The sequence below is a fragment of the Carcharodon carcharias genome, chromosome 7 (assembly GCF_017639515.1).
Source record: "Carcharodon carcharias isolate sCarCar2 chromosome 7, sCarCar2.pri, whole genome shotgun sequence".
Taxonomy (NCBI): Eukaryota; Metazoa; Chordata; class Chondrichthyes; order Lamniformes; family Lamnidae; genus Carcharodon; species Carcharodon carcharias.
Window position 1 is genome coordinate 185,826,195 of NC_054473.1, and position 16,574 is coordinate 185,842,768.

Below are 16,574 nucleotides of genomic sequence, written 5' to 3' on the forward strand. Positions count from 1 at the left end.
TAATACTCTGCTTTTCTGTTTGTTGAGACAAAAAGGATAACTTCACACTTATCCACGTTATATTGCATGTCATGTATTTGCCTACTCACTCAACTTGCCTAAATCACTTTGAAGCCCCTTTACATCTTCCTCACTACTCACATTCCCACCTAGTTTTGTGCCATCAGCAAACTTTGAAATATTACATTTTGTTCCCTCATCCAAATCATTGATATGTATTGAGAATATCTGGGGCCCAAGCACTGATCCCTGCGGTACCCCACTAGTCACCAGCTGCCACTCTGAAAAAGACTCGTTTATTCCTATTCTCTCATCCCTATCTGCTAACCAATTCTCAATCTATGCCAATATATTACCCCAATTTTACACACTCATCTCTTATGTGGGACTTTATCAAAAGCTTTCTGAAAATCCAAATACACCACATCCACTGGTTCTCCCTTATCTATTCTATTAGTTACATTACGTTTGTCAAATATGATTTCCCTTTCTTAAATCCATGTTGACTTTGTCTAATCCCATTGATATTTTCTAAGTGTCCTGTTATCACATCCTTTATAATTGACTCTAGCGTTTCCCTTTTACTGATTGGTCTGTAATTCTCTGTTTTCTCCCTAACTCCTTTTTTTAAATAGTGGGATTATATTTTCCACCCTCCAATCTGCCAGGACTATTCCAGAATCTATAGAATTTTGGAAGATGACAACCAACACATCCACTATTTCCAAGGCCACCTCCTTTAGTACCCTGGGGTGTAGATTATCAGGGTCCTGGAGATTTATCAGCTTTCAGTCCCATTAATTTCTCCAGTACCATTCTTTAACTAACACCAATTTCCCCCAATCCCTCCTTCTCACTAGACCCTTAATCCCTAGTATTTCTAAGGTTCCCTAGTATTTTTAATAACTCTCCTGTGAAGCACCTTGGGCTGTTTTACTACATTAGCAGTGCTGTAGTAATGTCAATTATTGTGCAAATACTAAAATAGATGAATAATGCAGGTTACATCAGATTAACTCTCTCAAAACTATGGGAAGGACACTGGGGAATATGAGCTCACTGTCAGCAAGTCCTTGCAGACAGAATGACTATGCCTTGTTAGGGTGGGTTTTCCTCCTGAGCTGAATTCAGGCAGCTGACCAGCTGGCAAGTCCTGGTTTTCAACCATGACATTAAACCAACATCCTGAGCACTCTCTCAAGCTCTGTAAAATATCTCACAGCACTGTTTTGAAGAAGAATAGAGGGAGCTCTCTCAGGTGTCTTGACCAATATCATAGAAGACAAATTAACTGGTCATTCTCACATTGTTGTTTGTGGGAGCTTGCTGTGTGCAAATTGGCTGCTTTCTTCCCTACATTACAACAGTGACTACAGTTAAGAGTTCCTCATGGGCTGTAAAATGCTTTGATGTCATGAGATCATAAAATTTGCTAAATAAATGTATGCTCTCTCTTAGTCTATCTTCTCTACGTGCTTATCTTTTCTCTTTATTCTTTCATGGGATGAGGATTTCACTAGCAAAAGGCATTTGTTGCCCATCCCTAATTGCCTTTGAACTGAGTCACTTGCTTAGTCATTTCAGAAGGCTGTTAAGGACCAATAACATTGCTGCGCACCCAGAGTCACATGTCGGCCAGACTGTGTAAGAATGGCAGATTTCCTTCACTAAAGGGGTATTAATGGACCAGACGAGCTTTTATGACACTCAGTTATAGTTGTCATGGTCACCATTACTGAAACAAGCTTTATATTCCAGACTTATCACTTGAATTTAAATTCCACCAGCTGCTGTGGTGGGATTTGAACCCATGTCTCCAGAGCATTAGCCTGGGTTTTTGAGTTCAGTGACATTCTCAGTACACTACCATCTCCTCCAAGTCATGTTTAATTCGATGAGTCACTAAATCAAGGCCCTGTCAGCCCTGTCAGGTGGAGATAATAGATCCCATTCCATTACTTTGAATCCCTCAGCTGACACCACAAAAACAGATTATCACTGAGAATCATTGCTGTCAAAATGGACAATTTGGACGGTTGTTCTGGTTAAATGATTCTCACTAATCTTGACTACCAGATATTCAAGAAAGCAAGGGCATGTTGAAATTCTGCATCAATGTTTATTGTTGTGAAAGGTTCCTGAGCCAAGCTAGAAGGACAAGGGCCTTTGGATCATTTGGCCAGGGTTGCCAGAATTACATTGTGAAAATTCTGCATAAACACTCAACAAGGACTCAGTATGTTTCCACATTAATACCACTACTGCCTTAATTTGAACACATTTAGAACTTCTTAATTTATCTAAAATCTTGCATAGAATGACAATGATGTAGGGATGCAGCATTGGGTCATACATTCTGTGTTGCACCCCCTCACCTAAACCCTCACCAAGGTCAGTGATGATAAATCCAAATGGTGATTTGTTGCAGTCAATGGAGCCCTTGAGCATGCTCTGGCAGCACATATGGTAGCCATGATGGTGTCTTAGCATTTTGGAGTTCACAAGGGCCAGGGTTGTCCATGAAGGCAGACTGCATGTTTTAAAGAGGAAGCAGTTTTATGTATGACAGGTAAGTATGTGAACATCATCATCCTCAGGTGCTCCACATCCATGGAAAGTTAAGGATGAATGCAGGCCCCCAGCCCTGAGTGAGTGTGGCAGATGTCAATGTGATGGAGAAGAAGGTAACACAGAGGACCGAATCATCTCAAAGTGGATTAAGACCTGCGGAACTTCCTTGGCTGCCTTGGCCTAAGTTAGATCATGGAGGTGACACAGAATACGTTGTCCCATTGGATGAGATGGATCTCCTTCTTTGTCAGACTGAAGGCATATAGCTACGAGTGCACTGAAGATTGTAGAGCACCTCCTGGCTCTTGTAGGCCACCATAGCGACTGGAATGCTGGAGAAATGCTTGAAGAGGCAGTATCTTCTAACGTCTGATGCTGGGACTCCTTTCTCCAGGTAGCACCTCATCTCAGCAAGGACACATGCTCCCAAGGCTTCATCATCCTTCAAAGGATCTGGACAACGATCAGCCTAATGAGTGAGTAATCACAGTCAGATTGAAGTGCATGGTTGAAATGAGAGGGATAGTAAAGCTGGTGTTCTTGTGGGCCCATGATGGAGGGTGGTTGTCCAAGAGGAAACTCACCGCAACTTGTCATCCTCGTGGAATCTTGTGGCTATGAGGACCTCACAGTCTCATCCAGCCCATGCTATGGCCTCTTCACATGCAGCCTTGGCTTCCTGGACCTCTTCGCCCTCATCCCTATCGATGTCCTCCTCAACGGAGGAGACCTGCAACTCCTCCATGTTGGCATCCGGCAAGTCCTCCCCTCTTTGGAGCACCAGACTGTGCAGCACGCAGAAAGCTACGATGATCCATGAGACCCCCTGGGGTGTGTACTGGGGTCCTTCGCCAGACCTGTCCAGCATCAGGATCGCATCTTCAACATGCCAATGGTCTGCTCCACCAATGTTCGTGTTGCAGTATGAACATTGTTGTACCTTCTCTTAGCTGCATTTTGTGGCCACCACATGGGCATCATCAGCCATGTCCTTTGTGGGTACCCCTTGGCATCAAGAAGCCAACCTTGGATCCTGTGTCGCCCCTCAAAGATGTTCGGGATCTGTGACCTACTCAAGCTGAATGAGTTATGAATACTTCCTGGGTATCTCGCACACATCTGCATTATTTGTTTCTTGTGGTCACAGACCAGCTGCACATTGAGGGAGCGGAAGTCTTTCCTGTTGATGTGTCGGAGCGCCTGTTGCCAGGAAGCTTTTACGGCCACATAGCGATGGTACCCTGTACCAGTGGGAATCCAGAAATTGCAGCCAGTGCTCTGGCATCCTGACTTGCCTGACCTCTAGCAAAGTCAAAATAATTGTGTGCTTTGGCAAAAAGGCCGTCTGTCATCTCCTATATTCCCTTGAGTGTGGATGCTTGAGCGGAGTCCCCAGTGGAGCCTTGGAAAGAGCCACTTGCGTAGAAGTTGGGAGCAGCGGCGACTTTCAGAGCCATTGGCAATGGATGTCCTCCCACTCCGCGTGGCATCAACTCCTGCAGAATGTGGCATATGTGAGCCACCAGATCCCTGGACACGTGGAAGCATTGGCGAGACTGTCTCTCGCTCATCTGCAGAAAAGACGTGTTCTGTACATCCTCAGTCTTGAGAGCCGCCTACGCATGATGTTTCGATGAGCCTCACCCTCTGTGCCCAGAGGGGGTCCACCTGCCCCTTGCTCATGGGGGTGGAGCTCCTCCTCTTGGTTACCTGGCACCCCCATCACAATCTTCTCCTTCTTCTTTCCTGCCTGTGTGTGATTACGCAGGCAGCAATAAATCCAGGCTCCATCTTCCTGAAGGTCTCGTCTCTGCAGCAGCATCAATGAGAAACAGACATGTGTCAGCATCAGCCTGCAGAGGTCCTATTCCTGTCGATAACTAATGAGCAACTATGGGTTCAAGGGCTTGGTTCCAGTGTCAGCACCTGTCCACTACTGAAATTCTGGCCAGCGCAAGGTACATTTCAAGGTGTTCCTCCCCCACTCCTTTAAATGACCGACTGCTATGAGATTGCTTTGGCCAGGAGCAGGGATCCTCATTCACTATACTCTAATACTACGCTCTTTGGAATACACATGAGATCTAATGCCCATTGAGGAACTGAGATTATTTGAGGGGGGAGAGAAGGGCTGAGGTTTCTCATCTGAGAACCTACCAGTGCCAAGACTCTGAGCTCCTGCTTTTGAGACACATCTTGTCCAGTCACCCGATTGATCTTGACCTCATTATCACTCTGGGCAATTGGCCTGCTTTAAACAAGGGGTTAATACAAAGAGATCAATGAGTGCCACGATTCAGGATTAATCTCGCATGAATGTTCTTCATTACTTCACTCACTTGATTCCCTGCATTGTCATTGACAGGCTCCTTACATGTCTTAGCTGTGCATCTCTTCTCATTTGGGAACATGCAGTTCTTTTGGGTGCCCCCATAATCAGCCCCCCAGTGCAGACCGCCAATCCTCCAAACAGCCCTCAAGGCCCTCACAGCAGAGTTTTTCCCTCAATTTAATTTTGTGCTGCACCATCACTTTAGGTTGCAAGATGACAGTGCTGAGGTCCCACTCCCAGACCAGCCTGGACCCTCTCTGTGTGACTGTGGAAATCCCTCCCATCATCTGGAGGAGAATAATGTTCAGGCTCCCCTGTGTCCAACTCTCAAGCCTCCCTCTCCAATGCTTGATTGTGATTGTGGTGGATATCCCTGTGTTAACCCCTAAATTGTTTGAGTTGGATGCACCAATGCCCCATGTAGACTTTACCCCTCCCCATATTGATGCCTATTACACAGAGAAATATGGAGACCAACCCCCCACACCGACCTCCCCCACCCCATGAGGCCTTTGAATCCCCCTACACTACCTTTTCCCTATCTAGAACCTGCAGAGGCCCATCCTGATTGTGAGTGTGCCATCTGCGACCCAGTATTAAACCAGAAACCCCCTGGACCAATGTATCTAATGTTACGACCATGTCCTGCACACAACATGCTGGGCACGACAGCCACTGGACTGACATATCCTCCCCCCTCCCTGGACTGGGACAAGGGCAGTCTCTGCAAGGTCAGAAATGTAAACTGAAGTACTTCTTCCCTCCATCGTCCTTCCATCCTGGCCCCAGCTTGCTTATGACCCTCTCTAAGACACCCTTCCCCATCCTGGCCCAGGGGACACTTCCAACCCACACCCTCCTATTCACGTGTGTGCAACCTTCACCACTCTCCCCTACTCCAGTCGAGCCCCTGTCCTGCAGCCCCTTCCCTTGATTCTGTCCACTCTCCCCACCACCCAACCCACCCCACACCCACCACCTCCCCCAGCCCCCAGTCGAGCCCTTGCCCTACAGCACAATTACAAACCACCGCCACCTTACCACTAGACTGCTAGGTAGAGCATTGCCTGTGGAACCCTGCTGAAGTGATGAGGTGCTGCCTGCCAAGCCTGGAACTGAACCTGAGGTGCCTCGAATGCTGTGTGACGCAAGGTAGGCGAGCAAACCTCAAAGTCATGGCCAATGTGCAGGTCACCAAGTTCATGTCGCTTTGATGCAGTTGAGAAACATATTGGTTTAATTAGACACCAACGTGCCCTCTGATCGGGAGAGCAGTCATTATAATGAGAATGCATGATATTCAAATGTATTAAAATGTCGATCTCAACATGGTGTGGCAGGAAAAGCTCGCCCCCATTGGAATCAGGAGCAGGCGATCGCAAACTGTTTTCCCCCCGACATGAAACAGACTTCCTCGCCCTGGCGATATTGTCCACTCCCGCCCGCTATGATGCAGCTGCAGGTGGGAGCACAAAATCCTGGTCAATATTTGGGCCAATGGACCAAACAGATGCATCTTTATAGCGCTGTATTTTGTCTCTCAGCTCTTAACACACAATACATTTGTAGTCCAATATCTATCAGTATTTTGTACCAGTGTCGAAACAAACAGCAATGAAATGAACGATTTGCTTTTGGCTTGGGAGGCAAACATCGTCAGGACACCAGGAAACTTGTTATTCTTTTTAGACTGGTCCCATGGGATCTTTAACTACCTGATCTACTATAACATGTAAATAGGACCATTGTCCATTTGAAGGACAGCACTTCCAGCACTAAAATCACTGAAAGCACTGCATTCTCTTCATAGAAGCGATGGGGTATCAAGCCTTCATTGCAAACTCAAAGGCCGAGTGTGGAACCTGAATCCACGATCGAGAGGCAAGAGCACTACCAACTGAACTAAACTCACAAGATATTTTTTAGTTGGCATTTCAGAGAGTCAAGAAACACTGATCAACCGGTAAATAAGGTACAGCAGACACATGTTTTGCGCAATGTAATTTGTCTTCTAAATAGTTCAAGTTGTAGTGTTAGCTGTCTGGTTAATATAGATAGATACACGGCACACAAGGAGGTCATTGGCCCATCATGTCTTTAACAGCAACTTGCTTGATAATGATATGACCACAGCCGGTTGCTTCACAACCCAAATCCCAGAGGGACATTTGGCTTACGGGCCATAAGCTTTGTTTTTGTATTCTGAAGCTGAGAAGAAGAGGTACTAATTTCAGCAGTAAAAGGTCCAGTAACACTTTTGGGATTTTCAAAATTAAAAGCAAAAGTTTTATTAACAAAAATAAATGAAAACTTAAACACACAATATTACAATTACACAATTAAGGCTAGTCTTACAAAGCTTACAAAGCATTTCCCAAAAAGACTCTCTGCTTGGTCAAACCCACAAGTAACATTCCAGGCAATATTCCCTTATAGAGGCTGAGCTTCAACTCGCAGACACTTTCTCCTACCTCCTCCTGGACCATGACCCCACCACTGAACATCAAGCCATTGTTTCCAGGACTGTTACTGACCTCATCTCCTCTGGAGATCTTCCTTCCACAGCTTCCAACCTGATAGTCTCCCAACCTCGGACAGCCCGCTTCTACCTCCTACCCAAAATCCACAAACAGGACTGTGCCGGCAGACCGATCGTGTCAGCCTGTTCCTGCCCCACGGAACTCATTTCTTGCTATCTTAACTCCATTCTCTCTCCCTTTGTCCAGTCCCTTCCCACTTACAATCTGTGAGTCCTCTGACACCCTATATCATATCAACAATTTCGAGCTCCCTGACCCCAACCGCCTCCTCTTCACCATGGATGTCCAATCCCTCTACACCTCCAACCCCCACCGGAATAGTCTGATTGCTCTCCATTTCTTCCTTGAACAGAGGCCCGAACAATCCCCATCCACCACTACTCTCCTCCGTCTGGCTGAACTTGTTCTCACACTGAACAATTTCTCCTTCAACTCCTCTCACTTCCCCCAAATAAAAGGTGTGGCAATGGGCACCCACATGGGCCCCAGCTATGCCTGTCTCTTTATGGGGTATGTGGAACATTCCTTGTTCCAGTCCTACTCCGGCCCCCTCCACAACTCTTTCTCCAGTACATCGATGACTGCTTCGGTGCTGCTTCATGCTCTCGTCTGGACTTGGAAAAATGTATTAATTTTGCTTCCAATTTCCACCCCTCCATCATTTTCACATGGTCCATCTCTGACACTTCCCTTCCCTTCCTTGACCTCTCTGTCTCAATTTCTGGTGATAGACTGTCCACCAATATCCATTACAAGCCTACCGACTCCCACAGCTACTTCGACTACAGCTCCTCACACCCCGCTTCCTGTAAGGACTCCATACCATTCTCTCTGTTCCTTTGCCTCCAGTGCATCTGTTCTGATGATGCCACTTTCAAAAACAGTTCCTCTGACATGTCCTCCTTCTTCCTTAACCGAGGTTTTCCATCCACAGTGCTTGACAGGGCCCTCAACCGTGTCCAACCCATCTCCCACGCATCCACCCTCACGCCTTCCTCTCCCTCCCAGAACCATGATAGGGTCCCCCTTGTCCTCACTTATCACCCCACCAGCCTCCGCATTCAAAGGATCATCCTCCACCATTTCTGCCGACTCCAGCATGATGCCACCACCAAACACATCTTCCCTTCACCCCCCCCACCGGCAGCATTCCGCAGGGATCGTTCCCTCTGGGACACCCTGGTCCACTCCTCCATCACCCCCTACTGCTCAACCCCCTCCCACGGTACCTTCCCATGCAACCATAGAAGGTGCAACACCTGCCCCTTTACTTCCTCTCTCCTCACCGTCCAAGGGCCCAAACACTCCTTTCAAGTGAAACAGCATTTCACTTGCACTTCCCTCAACTTAGTCTAATGCATTCGCTGCTCCCATTGCAGTTTCCTCTACATTGGAGAGACCAAACGCAGACTGGGTGACCGCTTTGCAGAACACCTTCGGTCTGTCCGCAAGCATGACCCAGACCTCCCTGTCGCTTGCCATTTCAACACCCCACCCTGCTCTCATGCCCACATGTCTGTCTTTGGCCTGCTACATTGTTCCAGTGAAGCTCAACACAAACTGGAGGAACAGCACCTCATCTTCCGACTAGGCACTTTACAGCCTTCCGGACTGAATATTGAGTTCAACAATTTTAGATCATGAACTCTCTCCTCCATCCCCACCCCCTTTCCGATCGTCCCCGTCTTTTTTTCCAATAATTTATATAGATTTTTCTTTTCCCACCTATTTCCATTATTTTTAAATGTATTTCCATCCATTGTTTTATCTCTACCTTTTAGCCTTTTTTGATTCCTTCACCCCACCCCACCCCCACTAGGGCTATCTGTCCCTTGCTCGTCCTGCTTTCTACTCTTAATTAGCACTTTCCTTAGATAATATCATCACCTTCAACAACTCTTTGTCCTTTTGTCTGTGACATCTTTTGGCTATCCACACCTATCACTGACCCTCTATCCAGCTCTACCTGTCCCACCCCCCTTAAACCTGCTTATACTTAACCTCTTTTCTATTTTTACTTAGTTCTGTTGAAGGGTCATTCGGACTCGAAACGTTAACTGTGTTCCTCTCTGCAGAGGCTGTCAGACCTGCTGAGTTTTTCCAGGTATTTTTATTTTTGTTTTGGATTTCTAGCATCCGCAGTTTTTTGCTTTTAACATTCCCTTATAGATGTTTAAATATGAAATCCAGTAATATTACGCAAGGCAAACTGGTGTAGCTTCAATAAAGGTGTACCATATGACCCTCACCCTCTTCCACTCTGTGGTGGAATCCACTTCAGAATAAAACTGCTTGCTGCAGCCCAAGACTTTTCTGGCTTGATGGGATGGGTGATTCAAACTGCATCCTCACCCAGCCCAGAGCTCCAGATGTCTCAACAGCTCAGACAGCTCCAGCCATCGCTAGCTCAACAACTATACAGCCATCTTTATATCAACAGCTATCCACAGTAACTCCAATTTACCTTTTTCCCCTTTCATCTCCATCCCATCATTCTCACGCCCCTTTGAAACTCAAACCCTTCCAAATATAAGATCTTTCAGGCATCCATCTCTCTTTGTTTTTGTTTTTGGGTCAATAAAAAAATCATATCCCCTCTACTATTTGCCTATGGACTCTTGCAAGACGTGAACATGTTTCTTGTGACCTCTGACACTCTTTTGATATTCAAACAAACTCTCTCAACTTATCTAAAAATGCAAATATCAGATCTAACCTATTGGCTTGTGCCTCAAACTTAACATGCCTAACCTTTTCATGTTTCCAAACACCCAGATAGCCTGTAAACCTCTTGCCCAGATTAATTAAACCCCCATACACACACACACACACACACACACACACACATACACACACACACACAGAGACACAGACTCCCAGTCAACTCAGGCAGCTAAATGCAAGAGGCCATAAGTGTGATTCATTGTAGATTCAAATGGTCTGTTTCCAAAGCTGTGTTTCATATCTAGTGCAGTACTGAGGGAGTGTGAGAAACATGGAAGAAACATGGGGCAGCATTTTCCCATTGGCAAGCAGGGGGCAGGTCCCGCTCGCCAACACCTAAAATGACGTGGGGTGATGTCAGGCAGGACATCACCGCGCATCATTTAGATATTCAGTTCGGAGGACGCGCAGCCGAGTCAGCTGCACACCCTGTCAAAGGCTTATTAAGGCCATTTAAAACCTAATTAACTCAATTAATGAGCTGCCCATCCAACCTTAAGGTTGATGGTGGGGGGGCAGGTGAAGAGCCCAGGTGACCTTTGTATTTTCCATGAAACCTCATCCACAGGCGGGATGAGGTTTCATGAAGTGTTTTAAAATCTAATAAAAATTTATACATTTATTCTTGAACATATCCCAGCTCATGTGATAGTGTCACATGGGGGGACATGTTTTAAAAGTTTTAAAAAAACCTTTGTTTAAAAGTTTAACACTGAAACAAATCTTCATGCCTCAGGGCGATCTCCACTCCTCTTCAAGGTAATGTCACAAAATTGTTTACATCCAGCCAAGAGGGCAGCTGAGTTGTCAGTTTAATGTCTCGTATGAAAAACAGTGTTCAGACAGTACAGCACTCCCTCAGTACTGCACTGGAGTATCAGCCTAGATCAAGTCTGGAGTGGGACTTGAACCAACAGCCTTTTGACTCAGATATGGAAAGGCAATATACAAAATTATACTCCTGTGTACAAAATAATCTTACATTCACTTACGTTCAGGGAATTTCCTAGCTGGAAGGAAAGTATTTTGAAAGTTTTCTGAAGGACACTCGATGAATGAAATCTTTTTCTCTAGTCACATACTATCCTGCTCAACAATAAATCCACACTGAAAACGTTTAAGGGACTGGATCCTGCATTGTGAACATCCACCCTTCACTTTGCTATCTCAGTGGAAAAAGATGGTGCTTTTTACCCAAATACACAAACAATTCCAGTGGGAAGGAATGCCTGATAAGCAGCGCAGCAGATATTTTCTCCTGTTAAATGACAGGAAGGGTGTGTTAGAGGAGCCTATATAAAGTTCAGACCTGCTTTTAAGCTGCTGCATTCCACTAAAGCTCAGGCAGCTGAATGCAAGAGGCCATAAGTGTGATTCATTGCGGATTCATATGGTCTGTTTCCAAAGCTGTGTTTTTAATATCCCTGTAGGAAGGAGAGAGGAGAATAAAGTCTAACAAAAGGTCCTGGCATTGGTAACTTAATTAATCTGCATCAAAACATCAAAAGGAGGGGGTGAGGAGTTTTTTATTTTACACAGCAATGGTGAGTTGCTCTTTCAGAGAGCCAGCATGGACACAATGGGCCAAATGGCCTCCTTCTTTGCTGTAACCATTCTGTGATTCTATTCTATAATTCCTAAATCAATATCACTCAAACAGATTGCCTGATCATTATCGCATACCTGTTTGGGCTACCTTGCTGTGACAATTGGTTGCTACATTTTCTAATTTGCAACAGTGACAACAGAAGTCTTTTGGAACCCCTGAAGTTGCGAAAGGCGCTATACATAAATGTACCTTCTTTCTCAGTTACCCATACATATATTTCAGGGTACAATTAATGCAATGATCGTTGCCATTCGGCACAGATGGAAGCCATTCAGCCCACCAAGTCCATGCTGGCTCTATGTAGAGCAATTCAGCCAGCCCCATTCCCCTGCTCTACCCTCATACCCCTGTAAGTTTATTCCCCCCCCTCCCAAGTACCTATCCAATTTCCTTTTGAAATCATTCATCATCTCTGCTTTCAACAAATTAGATGAGTTCTGTTATCTCGGAGCGTTGTGGGACTGAAGGGGGTTACAGAGGTGGGGGGGAGGGGAAGGGAGAGGCCATGGAGGGATTTGAAAACAAGGGTAAGAGTTTTAAAATCGAGACATCGCTGGACTGGGACTAATGGCAGTCAGTTAGCGCAGGGGTGAGGGATAAATGGGATTTGGTATAAGTTAGGGTATGGGCAGCTGAGTTTTGGATCAGCTCAAGTTTACAGTGAGTGGAAGATGGGAGGTCATCCAGGAGAGCATTGGAATAGTCATAATATGACCCAGACTCTGTGTTGTATACTGCATCTGCTAAACCAACAGGATGAAATGAAATAGGCTTTGCTTTGGGTTACAGGTCTGGACACCAACATGCCCAGAACAATGCTCTTCCTAATGCTGGTGAGCTACATTGTGAGTTGCTCAGCACAACCTGGGCGGAGCATGAAAGGCAACAGCAGTGACCTCCAATCGGACTGGATCTGGAACCAGCTTACCTGCTGGGAGAGCAAATCAGAGCCTGTACAAATCGGACCGGTAAGATTGCTTAAAGTTTTCACATTCTCCTTCCTGTTTCTGAGCTTTAGCTGGCCTTACAGCAAAAATGTACGTGCTCTCTTACTGCCTGTAATCTGTATATTTTGCATGGAAAGAGGGGTGTATTACCTTACCCTTGGAGTGTGTATTCCACTTAAATAATTCAGCAGCAAGCTTTTGTGAGATTAATAGTAAAGAAGGTTATTTATTCTCACGCAATTGCCCTAAATTAACAAATGACACACACACTCACACACACACACACACACACACACACAAACACACACAAAGATTGGATACAGATAAAGATACTGCACTTTTACAGGTTACAGTTAACCCTAACCATAACCAATACCCTAACACTAATGGACGTTTCCTCTTGTGGGGGAATCCAGAACTAGGGGCCACTGTTTAAAAATAAAGAGTCACCCAGTTAAGACAGAGATGAGGAGAATTTTTTTCTCTCAGAGGGTTGTGAGTCTTTGGATCTCTCTTCCTCAAAAGGCGGTGGAAGCAGGGTCTTTGAATATTTTGAAGGCAGAGGTAGATAGATTCTTGATAAACAAGGGGGTGAAAGTTATCGGGGGGTAGGTGGGAATGTGGAATTGGGGTTATGATCAGATCAGCCATGAACTTATTAAACGGCAGAGCAGGGCCAAAAGACCAAGTGGCCCACTCCTGCTCCTAATTTGTATATTTTTATGTTAATTCGGTCTCTGATTTACGATTTCTAGTCTCCCATGTGGCAGGCCTCTGACTTTATTGAATTGGTTCAATGATTTAAAATTGAAGTGAGGGTCTTGTAAAGTGAAGAGCTCAACAGCAGGTTGCGAGATTTCTTGTAGTCAAATATCAAGGTGGTTGGTTCTGGAACAGATTAAGTGTTTTGTCTGCTTGATAACTTGCAGCTAGTTTCAGAGTCTGGTCCTCAGACTGGCTGGTGACTTTTGGATCTACTGGATTTGCCTGCAAACCGCTCTTAGCTGATCTTAGCTGTGTCACCATGTGGCTTTTCACAGGTTCAAGTTCTTTTCCATGTTCATGTTGATTCCACATCCTTTATTGTGGGTTAACAATTCTGAGGACCAGCCAGTCTTATTTGGATAGGGCAGGCCATTGTGAGACAATGGGAAGTTGATATTGGCCATTGAATTTCAATCTTCATTTTGTCCAGTATGAAACATGGATACAGGCAGTCTGGAAACTCCATAGTATTTAGATGTTGATCCTTCCTTAAACAATGAGATGTGTGAATTCCACAAATGGCTGTGAGGTACCCTCACCTATGTCCTTACTTAATTAGGTGTTTGCTGGAGGCTTGATACTGTCAGTAATTCAAATGCCAGAACTCACAGCCCATCTCAACAGCTTGCTTGTGTCCAATTTTTAAAAATATTGACTGAAAGTTCATAATACGACATGTCTGCACTGGGTATGGTGCTAGTTTGAAGCCAGCAGCTACATATATATTGAGGGCTCCTCTCTCTCATTAATTCTGGTATCAGATATAGCCTATGAGTCAGAAGATTGTAGGTTCAAGTTTCACTCCAGAGTCTTGACCACACAATTCAGGTTGACAATCCTGGTGCAGTACCGAGGGTGTGCTGTACTATTGGGGGTGCTGTCTTTCAAATGGGACATTAAATGCCTTCCCTCTTAGGTGGATGTGAAAGATCTCATGACTACTATTTGAAGAAGAGCAGGGAAGTTGACCACTGAGTCCTGGGCCAATACTTATCCCTCACCCAATTTAGCTGGGACAGATTATCTGGCCATTATTCAGTTGCTGTTTTGGGGATCTTGCTGTGTACAAATTAGCTGCAACATTTTCTACATTACAACTGTGACTACACATCAAATAAATACTTCGCTAGCTGTAAAGGACTTTGGTGCACCCTCAGGTTATGAAAGGCACAATATAAATTCCAGCCTCTCTTTAAATAGACGTACTGACATCATAAATGAGGTCCAAATTCACAGCATGTGAACCCATGGATAGAAATCCCTATGTCAGCCTTTGTCCTCTAGCTGGTAGTTCTAGATGGCGTTGAGCCTCCTATTGAGGAAGAGGTTTTCTTGGAATATCGGTCTATTGCCAAACAGTATTACTGTGACACTGACTCACAAGCCTTGGTAAATGACTGTGGGACCTGAAAGCAGTGGGAAGGGATTACGACATCTGGCTTTACTGTGATGGGGGTCTCAGGATCCAACAATTTTACTGGAGGGTCCGAGTCCCAAGGACTGAGTTGGTGGGAGAGTTTTGGTGGGGTTGGAGGGTACGAGTTGAGCAACATTCCAGGAACATGGAACTTCTATAATAAACATGGTTAAGCCCTGGGATCTGGGGATAAGAATTTGGAGAAATGTTGGAGTGGGGGGGGGGGCCAATGTTGGAGTGTTACAGACAGGATGGTGGTGGGGTATGGTCAGTTCAAACAACACTGATTTCCACTTACCACCTCTCCATAAACAGAATGGGTTTTGATTTAGTTTGTTTTAATGAATAAGTGGTGGTATATTTTTTTCCCAACTCCTCGGTTTTGATATGTTCCAATTTAATATTAATCCACAGCAAACTCAAGTTAGGATTAACTCAGGAGGTTTGTTTAACTCACTCATCCAAAACCTGTGAACGGATTGACCGCAAATTCCCACTCCGCATTCACACAGTAAATGGGGGATATCGAAAAGGAGGTTTGCAGTACAAGGACCACGGGAAAACTGAAAATTGGTTCATTTGATTTCCAGAGACCCATGGTCAGAGTCTAATGAGGAATTCTTTCACGCAGGCGTTTACAGTTCATCTGGCTGGAGAGCGGTGTTGTATGATCCGCTTTTCAGGTGGTGTTGATGTCGCAAGATGAAAAAGGCATGTAGAGATTGAATCTGTTCTGCAGGCAAAGGTGCAACATCTCCCAGGAAAGTCAGACTAAATGGATCAGTTGCCGGATGCTTTGAGTTTTCTAGGGTATCTCCATTATAGGCTCTGTTGTTGGGTTCCTGTTGCTTGAACTGAGCCAGCTACTTTGTGGCTTTCATGGGGTGTGACCTTCCAGAAACTGAGAAGAGAATGCTTTTGTTCTGGAGGGAAAGTCCAGGATAAAAATTAAAAATAGCAATAAGGATAAAGCTTTTAAATATGTGCAGTGCGGAGTTCCTTTCTCGTGCCAGAAGAACCCAGCAATGGTGCATATACTGGAGATACCCTATAAACCTCAAACTTGATAGTTGGCAGGATCTCAAGGGGAAAATAAAGACTTTTATTTAAATAACACTTTTCACAACCACCACATGTCTCAAAGCACTTTACAGCCAATGAAGTACTTTTTAAAGTGTAGTCACTGATGTAACAAAGGAACTGCAACAGCCAATTTACACACAGCAAGCTCCCACAAAAAGCAACGTGATAATGGCCAGAAAATTTATTTTTTGTGATGTTGGTTGAAGGATAAATATTGGCCAGGACACCAGGGGTAACTCACCTGCTACTCTTTGTAATCGTGCCTTGGGATCTTTTACATCTACCCAAGCAGGTGCCTCAGTTTGACATCTCATCTGAAAGATGGCACCTCCAGTTCCCTCAGTACTGCATTGGAGTGTCAGCCCTGGAGTGAGACTTGAACCTGGAATCCTGTTTTTTAGAAGCAAGAGTGCTGACAACGAAGGCATGGCTGGCACAGAAAGAGGAAACTACACAACACTGAAATTGATTTGTACGCCAATGACAGACGCAGCTTCATAAAAAAAATGGAGTGGAGGAATAAATCTCAAAATAGGCAGACTTTATCCTCTTCCTAGAGGAATACAGATTCATTATAGAGATGGAC

At 45.0% G+C, this 16,574-nt stretch overlaps 1 protein-coding gene across 2 annotated transcripts in view; it reads left to right on the plus strand.

Annotated features, from left to right (window-relative positions):
• cdh5 (cadherin 5) overlaps positions 1-16,574 on the plus strand; it is a 57,136-nt gene that overhangs the window by 14,239 nt on the left and 26,323 nt on the right. The window contains exons 1-2 of one of the 2 annotated variants that reach the window (XM_041192097.1): positions 6,751-6,875; positions 12,566-12,744. In XM_041192097.1, coding sequence (XP_041048031.1) covers positions 12,580-12,744 — 165 coding nt within the window. In that variant the 5' untranslated portion in view covers positions 6,751-6,875; positions 12,566-12,579. Of the gene's footprint in view, positions 1-6,750; positions 6,876-12,565; positions 12,745-16,574 lie in introns of those variants that run through there. The other variant, XM_041192096.1, reaches the window with a different exon arrangement.